Source organism: Oncorhynchus mykiss, chromosome 13, assembly GCF_057628025.1.
Source record: "Oncorhynchus mykiss isolate SJ-2025 chromosome 13, ASM5762802v1, whole genome shotgun sequence".
Classification (NCBI taxonomy): domain Eukaryota; kingdom Metazoa; phylum Chordata; class Actinopteri; order Salmoniformes; family Salmonidae; genus Oncorhynchus; species Oncorhynchus mykiss.
The window spans coordinates 43,812,895-43,824,079 of record NC_143034.1 but is presented as its reverse complement, the minus strand read 5'-3'; the positions used below and the strand labels follow the sequence as shown (position 1 = coordinate 43,824,079).

Here is an 11,185-nt window from a genome sequence, read left to right as displayed (position 1 = left end):
TGTAAAATTGTTTTAGTTCTTCACTCAATGATATTCTGATGTGATTGATTGTAGGACATACAGATGTAAGATATTCATTTGAGCCAGTTTGCGGCAGAAATAGGAAATTAGAATTATGTGGATTATAATTAAATTCATTTTTGTAGGGGTTGATTATATTTTTTGTAAGGGAAAATCAAGTAACATTTTAAAGTGGAAATTACAAACTTCAGAATCCTTTTTACATGTTTGATATGTCCTGTATTGCAATAAAGTTCTGCAACAGGGTGCTCAAATGAAGATCCTACATCTGTATTCCCTTTATTTCGGCATGCTGAAACTAGATTTTGCCAAATTGTAGAGTAGTTTTGGTTTCTGTATTTCTTAAACAAGAGAGCACTTCTGAAATGCTATTCATGCCAAGTCAACTCTGCCAAGATAATATAATTATGTAGGCAATGGGACGTTGTGTTATACAGTGGGGCAGAAAAGTATTTAGTCAGCCACCAATTGTGCAAGTTCTCCCACTTAAAAAAGATGAGGCCTGTAATTTTCATAGGTACACTTCAACTATGACAGACAAAATGAGAAAAAAAAATCCAAAAAATCACATTGTAGGATTTTTTTTAATGAATTTATTTGCAAATTATTGTGGAAAATAAGTATTTGGTCACCTACAAACAACCAAGATTTCTGGCTCTCACAGACCTGTAACTTCTTCTTTAAGAGGCTCCTCTGTCCTCCACTCGTTACCTGTATTAAATGGTACCTGTTTGAAATTATTAGTATAAAAGACACCTGTCCACAACCTCAGTCACACTCCAAACTCCACTATGGCCAAGACCAAAGAGCTGTCAAAGGACACCAGAAACAAAATTGTAGACCTGCACCAGGCTGGGAAGACTGAATCTGCAATAGGTAAGCAGCTTGGTTTGAAGAAATCAACTGTGGGAGCAATTATTAGGAAATGGAAGACATACAAGACCACTGATAATCTCCCTCGATCTGGGGTGGAAACATCATGCTTTGGGGCTGTTTTTCTGCAAAGGGACCAGGAAGACTGATCCGTGTAAAGGAAAGAATGAATGGGGCCATGTGTCATGAGATTTTGAGTGAAAACCTCCTTCCATCAGCAAGGGCATTGAATATGAAATGTGGCTGGGTCTTTCAGCATGACAATGATCCCAAACACACCGCCCGGGCAACGAAGGAGTGGCTTCGTAAGAAGCATTTCAAGGTCCTGGAGTGGCCTAGCCAGTCTCCAGATCTCAACCCCATAAATCTTTGGAGGGAGTTGAAAGTCCGTGTTGCCCAGAAACAGCCCCAAAACATCACTGCTCTAAAGATCTGCATGGAGGAATGGGCCCAAAATACCAGCAACAGTGTGTGAACCTTGTGAAGACTTACAGAAAACGTTTGACCTCTGTCATTGCCAACAAAAGGGTATAACAAAGTATTGAGAAACTTGTTATTGACCAAATACTTATTTTCCACCATAATTTGCAAATAAATTCATTAAAAAATCCTACAATGTGATTTTCCGGATTTTCTCTCATATTTTGTCTGTCATAGTACAAGTGTACCTATGATAAATTACAGGCCTCTCTCATCTTTAAGTGGGAGAACTTGCACAATTGGTGGCTGACTAAATACTTTTTTACCCCACTGTACATATTAGAAAATAACAACTCGGTACTTAGTGTAAGAAAAATAAATGTTAATAATCAACCTTTTGTTTTCCTTATTTAGGTCAGGGATTGGCAACTTTGATGGGAGTGGAGTCAACAAAAAATCTGAACTCATGAGGGGCCACAGTGGCTTAGCAGTCTGTATATCCATGTTCATATCCACAAACTTTTGGGGGGACAATTTGTTGAGACCCCCCGCAAGCAAAACATTTTAATGGAGAGAAAATGTTGCAGTTTTAAAGCAAGTTTGCTGCAATTCTTCACATTTTTGCCATGGGGCGGAGAGAAGATTTTGCAATTGTATTATTCATTTCATACAATTCTATTCATTTTGCCATGGGGTGGTAAAGTAATCCCAAAAGATAATTAAAACTTGGACAATGAGATTTTAATTTCCATGTAATATAAATGTGGGATGGGAGACAATTTCTCATACAACTTAAGGTAAACCTGAAAATCAAGTAATATTCCGGGATTGTGTTTAGTCAGGAAGCGGTAGCAGAGTTTAACATTTATTTTCAATGGAGCTAGGCAGTGGTCAGAATACTATCCAAGTGGAGCGGTCGGCGGTGCACGTGAAAGCCGCTCAGGAGAAGTGGAGAAAATAGGAATCGGCTCTATTTGGGCGAACTCTGCTCCGTCCCATCGCTTCCTGTTTGGATAGCTAATATATGCTCTGGGACATAACTATTAGGTGGTGTACACACACGGTTATGATGAATCCAGGTGAAAAATAGGGGTAGGGTTGTAGCGAATCGAAGGACCATGAATGCAATAAGAAATCTTAGGTGCTGGCTTAAGGCCGGTAGCAACCACTACAGAATGTCCGGTCAGAACAAGGATGTGGCAATGTCCAGGTTAGGGCGAGTTTAATGGAAGAAAATGTCCACATTCACAAATCACACACACATCTGACCACTCATGGCTCAGATAACTGAGAATCATGTAAAGTGAGAACTGACATTAACTATGGTTCTTAAAAATAAAAAAAATGTAACTTTTATTTAACCAGGTAGGCTAGTTGAGAACAAGTACTCATTTACAACTGCAACCTGGCCAAGATGAAGCAAAGCAGTGTGACACAGAGTTACACATGGAATAAACAAGCATACAATCAATAACAAAATAGAAAAAAATGGCTATATACAGTGTGTGCAAATGGCGTGAGGAGGTAAGGCAATAAATAGGCCATAGTAGCAAGTAATTATAATTTAGCAAATGAACACTGGAATGATAGATGCAGATGATGTGCAAGTAGAAATACTGGTGTGCAAAAGAGCAGAAAAGTAAATAAAAACAATATGGGGATGGGGTAGGTAGATTGGATGGGCGAAGTACAGCTACTGCGATCGGTTAGCTGCTCGGCTGGCTGATGTTTAAAGTTAGTGAGGGAAATATAAGTGTCCAGCTTCAGCGATTTTTGCAATTCATTCCAGTCATTGGCAGCAGAGAACTGGAAGGAAAGGCGGCCAAAGTATGTGTTGGCTTTGGGGATGACCAGTGAGATATACCTGCTGGAGCGCGTGCTACGAGTGGGTGTTGTTATCGTGACCAGTGAGCTGAGATAAGGCGGAGCTTTACCAAGGGTTACAACAATTTCGGCAGATAATTTTAGAAAGAAAGGGTCCAGATTTTGCAGCTCTTTCAAAACATCAGCTGACTGGATTTGGGAGAAGGAGTAATGGGGAAGGCTTGGGCGAGTTGCTGTGGGGGGGGGGGGGGGGGGGGGTGCATTGCTGTTGACCGTGGTAGGAATAGCCAGGTGGAAAGCATGGCCAGCCATAGCAAAATGTTTATTGAAATTCTCATTTATAGTGGATTTATCAATGGTGATAGAGTTTCCTATTCTCAGTGCAGAGCAGCTGGGAGGAGGTGTTCTTATTCTCCATGGACTTTGAGTTTGTGTTGCAGGAAGCAAATTTCTGCTTGAAAAAGCTAGCCATGGCTTTTCTAACTGCCTGTGTATATTGGTTTCTAGCCCCCCTGGAAAGTTACATATCTGTTCGATGCTAATGCAGAACGCCATAGGATGTTTTTGTGTTGGTTAAGGGCAGTCAGGTCTGGAGAGAAGCAAGGGCTATATTGGTTCCTGGTTCTAAATTTCTTGAATGGGGAATGCTTATTTAAGATGGTGAGGAAGGCATTTAAACAAAATAACCTGGCATCCTCTACTGACGGGATAAGGTCAATGTCCTTCCAGGATACCCGGGCCAGGTCGATTAGAAAGGCCTGCTCGCTGAAGTGTTTCAGGGAGCGTTTGACAGTGATGAGTGGAGGTCGTTTGACCGCTGATCCATTACGGATGCAGGCAATGAAGCAGTGATCGCTGAGATCTTGGTTGAATACAGCAGAGGTGTATTTAGAGGGCAAGTTGGTTAGGATGATATCTATGAGGGTGCCCGTGTTTACGGCTTTGGGGTGGTACCTGGTAGGTTCATTGATAATTTGTGTGAGATTGAGGGCATCAAGCTTAGATTGTAGGATGGCTGGGGTGTTAAGCATGTTTCAGTTTAGGTGGGGTTCCATGTGGTAGAGGGGACCAATCCAAATGGCAAAATAGATATAGTTAGTGAATTGTCTGATAGCAGCCGATAAGACAGCTAACGATTAGCGGGCCGCAGATGGGCATTCAGGTAACGTCGCGGCGGAGGGGCCAGTTGGATAACTACCTCGGGCAGATAACGTTGGTAGTCCCGACGCGAATAGGTAGTGACTTATAGATGACCTGGAGCCAGTGGGTTTGGCGACGAATATGTAGTGAGGGCCAGCCGACGAGAGCATACAGGTTGCAGTGGTGGGTAGTATATGGGGCTTTGGTGACAAAACGGATGGCACTGTGATAGACTACATCCAGTTTGCTGAGTAGAGTGTTAGAGGTTATTTTGTAAATTACATAGCCGATGTCAAGGATCGGTATAATAGTCAGTTTTACGAGGGTATGTTTGGCAGCATGAGTGAAGGAGGCCTTGTTGTGAAATAGGAAGTCGATTCTAGATTTAATTTTGGATTGGAGATGCCAGACACCTAGGTATTTGTAGTTGTCCACATATTCTAAGTCAGAACCGTCCAGAGTAGTGATGCTAGTAGGGCAGGAGGGTGCGGGCAGCAATTGGTTAAAGAGTATGCACTTAGTTTTACTAGCATATAAAAGCAGTTGGAGGCCACGGAAGGAGTGTTGTATGGCATTGAAGCTCGTTTGGAGGTTTGTTAGCACAGTGTCCAAAGAAGGGCCAGATGTATACAGAATGGTGTCGTCTGCGTAGAGGTGGATCAGAGAATCACCAGCAGCAAGAGCGACATCATTGATATATACAGAGAAAAGAGTCTGCCTGAGAATTTAACCTTGTGGCACCCCCATAGAGACTGTCATAGGTCCGGACAACAGGCCCTCCGATTTGACACACTGAACTCTATCTGAGAAGTAGTTGGTGAACTAGGCGAGGCAGTCATTTGAGAAGCCAAGGCTATTGAGTCTGCCGATAAGAATGCGGTAATTGATAGTAAATGTAGCAATTATATGACAAGGGAACAACATTCCCACCTCTTTCATTGTCAATAATTAAATCACTGGTTTGAGAGCACAAAATCAACCAAAATAGCACTGCTAATAGCTCTAGATTTAAAATACTGTGATTGAAGATTTTTGTTTCTCCAGAGATTAAATTATTTTAAAAATGCAAGTTCATTATCATTTCTACACACGTTCTACCTGGTTAAAGTTGGTTATGTTCAGACTGGAGTATTTTTCTTTAAAAAAAAAAGATATGCATATACTTTTTTGGGACTCAGACACCCAAGACCCATTCAATACCTCCTGCGACCCAAATTCAGGGACCCAGTTATTATTACCAACTCTAATATGTCTATGAAATATAAACATTTGGTCATGTGTTGCTTTTATTAACCATGGCTATATACGTCTGGAGTGAACATGTAATTTAAACAATAAATAGTGGAGAGAAGTAGAAACAGAGAGAAGTACTGCAACAAAAAGTGCAAGTTAGACACTATTGAACTACTGGTATACTTTGAGTTTGTCAAGTTACATGAATAATTAAAATGTTATATATACGATATTGGAAAATAAAATCAAAGACGTTCCTTTATAGTTCAGTTACTGGCTTTATGTCCCATGGGGCGGCGAACAATTGACCCAACGTCGTCCGGGTTTGACCGGTGTAGGCCGTCATTGTAAATAAGAATTTGTTCTTAACCCTCTTGCCATGTTAATGAAATAAAGGTTAAATAAATAAATGCATACATAAAACATGTCTAAGGATGTTTTTGCAAGCACTAGACTGGCCTAAGACGTAGCCTGGACGATTTACAATAGTGGTCTCTGACAGGGCGGGGTGTCTGGTCTTTTGACAATACTCTGATTGATTTACAACTGCGTTGACAAGCCGAGTCCATGGATCAGTGGAGAGAATGATACAATGTTGCGAGTGCCAACAATTCATATCAATATATATGACGCGAGATGAATGCATGCTGCGCGCGCATTTACATCAGACGACGGAAGTGCACAGCAGAAACATCGAGGAAAAGCGACACAGGGAGTGAAAACGAAGCAGAATTAGTCAATGACAGAGAGAGGGAGTAAGGGAAAGAAAGGAGAGAAAGCAATACGGAGGCTGCTGGATTGCTCGGTAGAGGTGGACGTGGCGGGTCGGGTTCAGTTTGAAGCCAAGCAACTGTGGCGACGGCAAGCCGAAGGCTAAAAAAAGCCATGAATCGGACAAACCGCAGGTAGCTATTGCTAGCTTGCTGTTTTTTTAAAAACCGATTTCTTTATTTTTCCACCTCTTTCTCATATGCCAGTGTGTGAATGTGTATGGCCCAGCACAGGTTTCGTAATTCGACACAATTTATTTAGTTTAACGACACTTGCCTAGTACTACCTGCACGGGTCCAGGATGCACGCTCAAAGTTAATTTAAAAAAAAGTAGCTAGTAACAGTACAGTATAGCTGTCTCACTTTCTTTCCTTCCTAGCTAACGTTACATGTCATCGAGCTAGTTAGGCGCATCTGTAAAGCTAGCTAGCTAGCTAGCAGCATCGACGTTAGCGATAAACAAGATGGCCACTGGCTAGCTAGTTAGCTAGAAATGGCATCTTGCCCTGTCTTTGTATGATAGCAGTCAGCTGGTAAACTGAAATATGCCTTTTAAAAATGATGCAAAGAGTTGGCCGGTGAAAAAAATCCCCCCTCTGAAAAGTTTTTGCTGGTTGTAAGCGCTTCATATGTCACGCAATAGCTTGCTTATAGTCATCCTCAACCAACTGGGTGAGAGAGAAAAAAAAAATCACCGCCAGATTCTTGCAGCCAACTAGTGCATGATGTGCGTGGCGGGTTTGGCGTGCTACCTAGCTGGTCAGAACATGCAGGTATTGCATGAACACCCATGTTGTAGTTTAGATTAAAGTACTTCATTTTGGTAACATGTGATATTTAGATTTCAAGGCGAGTTATTGTGTAGTCATCGAATTGCTGCGCATGAATGTTGTGAAGTTAGAAGTAGCTAAAACTATTTCAGGACGTTCGGCTGCCAACTTCTCACCGGCCATCATTAAAACTTAAATATAAGGCCTACTTAATTTTTCTAGAATGTCAGTACAGTTAAAATACCAACACAGTTCTCGAAGTTTGCACATCTCTATTGTCATTGCACATCTGTGTGTGTTTCTCATACATATAGCTTGCTTGCCACTAGGTATTGTGATTCTGTGTAACAATGTGTAGTTGTCTTTTTAGTATTCTGTGTGCTTGTTTTATTTGTGTAATTATAAGCCAATGTTATTATGAGTTGACAGACCTGTTTATTTTGTATTACTTACCCAGCTAGGCCTATCAGGTACATTACCCCTGCTATATTCGAATTGAAGTGAGGCCTGTAGAAGACAATAGGTTATATATTTTAACTGAATGATTTCATATCCCTTGTCTTCTTTCTTTCCAGGGGCTTCAAAGATAGGTGTTGCTCCTAACCCAAGGAAGAAGGCTTGGCATCAGAACAAGCTGTACTATCAGAGGGACACTCAAGTGGGCCAAGGCTCTTTTCAGGGCAAAGTAGTACTGTTCTCTGATTCATTACGGGACTAACTGGAGACGGGTGCATAAGGACTCTGCAGCCATGGCAGAGTTAGAGACAGAGTGCATCACGCTAGGACTTGACACGCTGCATGCATCAGAGTGTGGCTCACCGCCGCTGGGTCCACTTCGGCCTGAGTGCACCTCGCCAACCCTCCACCTGCTCTCGTCTGACTGCAGCACGCTTGGCACGCTGGCGGCAGAGATTGCAGAGCCCATGGTCATGCTGCCTTGTGTGAAGACTGAGCCTGCAGACGACCTGGACCCCATCCACACTGTGGACCTGTCAGAGATCCAGCCATTGAGCACAGCGGAGCTGGGCCACGAACAGATCAAGATGGAGATCAGTGGGTTGGACTACATCAAGTCTGAGCACCACGTCCATGACCTCCACTGCTTCCACAGCTCTGAGTACGAGAGCGACTCGTATTGTATGAAGTCTCACTACGAGCCCAGCCTGGTGTTTGACTACATCACCCACGTGTCTGACAGCCTGGACTACATCAGGTCGGAACAGCACGCCGACCTGCAGTGTTATTACACCACCGAGCTCGGGGCCATCAAGACTGAGTACGAGCCCAACCTGATGTCCAACCACATCAAGACAGAGATGAGCCTAGAGTCCATCCACATGGCCGAGCTCCGGACCGAGCTAAACAAGCTCAGCCATGACGGGGTCATGGAAGGCCATAGACTGGACAACGAGTTCCCTGGCGCAGGAGGCCTCTACGAGCTGCAGTCCACCCATGCTGGGAAAGGCCCAGGCCACACAAGCCCAAAAGGGCATAGCACAACCCCACGCAAACCTCGTAACCTCAGTGGTGAGAAGCCTTTCTCTTGCACCCAGTGTGGGAAGAATTTCAGCACTCTGGGGAACCTCAAAACACACCAGCGCATTCATACAGGAGAGAGGCCATATACCTGCTCGCAGTGCGGCAAGAGCTTCGGCCAGGCAGGGAACCTGAAGAGGCACCAGCTCATTCACACTGGTCAGAAACCCTACGTCTGTGCCCACTGCCCCAAGGGCTTCACCAAAGCAGATGACCTCCGCTCACACCAGCGTCTACACACCGGCGAGAAGCCCTTCTGTTGCCTTCAGTGTGGGAAGAGCTTCAGTCAGTCCAAGGAGCTCAAAGCCCACCAGCTAAGCCACACCGGAGAGAGGCCTTTCTGCTGCCAACACTGTGGGAAGAGCTTCACCAAGGAAATGAGCTACCACAACCACCTGCAGATTCATACTGGCGAGAAACCATACTGCTGCTCTCAGTGCGGTAAGACATTCAGCAACTCGGGGGTCCTCAAAACACACGAGAAGATACATTCCGGGGTGAGGCCATTCGGCTGCACACAGTGCGGTAAGAGCTTTGGCCGTTTGGGACATCTTAAAGCACACCAGCAAATCCACACTGGGGAGCGACCTTTCGCCTGCCTCCAGTGTGGGAAGAACTTCAGCCAGTCAGGCCATCTCAAAGCACATGAGCAAATTCACAAAAGAGAGAGATCAGACATGGGCAGCTCCAGCAGCAGTGGTGGTAGCAGCAGCCGCAGTACTGATAGTAGCTAAATACCTTTAACCTCTTCAAAGTATTATTCCTTTTTTTATATAAATACTATATATATGTTTTTCCTTACACTTTTCTTACGTTTTTCATACATTTTGTGCTTATTGCGTTATGTTCTTTGGGGGTCAACTTGACTGATTTGCTATTATGCAAATGTCTATGTTGGGATCAGTGAAGTTACTGAGGGACTTATAGAAAACTTTGTATCTTGTCTGATCTGTGTTGTAGTGAGTGCCATTCCAGTTTCTTTCCTCCAGAAAAATCACTCATTGTGTACAACCTTATTGATAACATGTAATTCCTAAACCATGTACTGGAATTCATTATTAAAGAAACTAATGCAACACCAAATCTCCTTTCTTTTGTATCGTCCTGAATTATAAACCTGTCTACCAGAGTGGCAAATGAATGTCTTTATTAGAGCATTGGTAACAGGTCAAGACCGAATGTTGCACCCTGACTGTATCGCCACTATGCTTATTATAAGTGTACAGATCTGAGAAAGTAGTATAGATACCAGTAGTACTATTTTACAGTAATGTTTCCACAAGTAGTTAGCTGTTATGTAATAGGACATTAATTTATGTAGTTAAAATGGGTACTGTAGTATTTTCATTGTAGAAAAGCTGACTCCCTCACACTCCTTTATGTTTGTGTAAAAGTAAGGATACCTTAGTAGAAAACGACTCAAGTGAAAGTCACCCAGTAAAATACTACTTGAGTAAAAGTATTTGGTTTTAAATACACTTAAGTATCAAAAGTAAAAGTATTTCAATTTTCACATATTAGTCAAACCAGATGGCACAATTGTAATGTTTTTTAAGTTTATGGATAGCATAAAGGGGGCATGCTCCAACACAGTCCAGAGGCAGTAGGGATAACCAGGGATGTTCTCTTGATAAGTATTTTTGTGTGTCGGAAAAGGTTTGGAGTAAAAAGTACATTTTCTTTAGGAATGTGAAGTAAAAGTTGTTTAAAATATAAATAATAAAGTACAAATACACCAAAAAATGGCTTAAGTAGTACTTTAAAGTAATTTTACTTAAGTACTGTTGGTATGTGATTTCATGGTCGTTTCTATAATTCTTAGTTATAACAACACTTAATTATTGCACATTCTACTGCTATGGCTCTATACATAGACATGTTACTCTGGCTCTATACTCTAGACATGTTTGCTCTGAGATACAGAATGAAGATACCAGTAACCACAGACAAGGTCATTTAATCATTTTAATCCTTCAACCACCAGCATGACACAGTTGTTAGGTTCACAATATCTTTGGCTGAATTTGAATGGACTTTTACGCACATACAGTGGGGCAAAAAAGTATTTAGTCAGCTACCAATTGTGCAAGTTCTCCCACTTAAAAAGATGAGAGGCCTGTAATTTTCATCATAGGTACACTTCAACTATGACAGACAAAATGAGAAAAAAAAATCCAGGAAATCACATTGTAGGATTTTTTATGAATTTATTTGCAAATTATGGTGGAAAATAAGTATTTGGTCACCTACAAACAAGCAAGATTTCTGGCTCTCACAGACCTGTAACTTCTTCTTTAAGAGGCTCCTCTGTCCTCCACTCGTTACCTGTATTAATGGCACCTGTTTGAACTTGTTATCAGTATAAAAGACACCTGTCCACAACCTCAAACAGTCACACTACAAACTCCACTATGGCCAAGACCAAAGAGCTGTCAAAGGACACCAGAAACAAAATTGTAGACCTGCACCAGGCTGGGAAGACTGAATCTGCAATAGGTAAGCAGCTTGGTTTGAAGAAATCAACTGTGGGAGCAATTATTAACAACCCTCCAGGCAAGCTTCAATGCCATACAACTCTCCTTCCGTGGCCTCCAATT

General features: G+C 42.4%; 1 protein-coding gene across 1 annotated transcript; it reads left to right on the top strand.

Moving 5' to 3' along the window:
• Positions 1–5,999: 5,999 nt before the first annotated feature.
• LOC110486190 (uncharacterized) lies at positions 6,000–9,664 on the top strand. The gene is made up of 2 exons (XM_021557613.2): positions 6,000–6,416; positions 7,628–9,664. Exon 2 carries the CDS (start codon positions 7,802–7,804, stop codon positions 9,320–9,322), a length of 1,521 nt encoding a protein of 506 aa, XP_021413288.1. The 5' UTR covers positions 6,000–6,416; positions 7,628–7,801; the 3' UTR covers positions 9,323–9,664.
• Positions 9,665–11,185: the final 1,521 nt, after the last annotated feature.

What these genes read in the sequence shown, in the direction of transcription:
- LOC110486190 (XM_021557613.2), top strand. Translation starts at nt 7,802, where the DNA reads ATGGCAGAGTTAGAGACAGAGTGCATCACGCTAGGACTTGACACGCTG.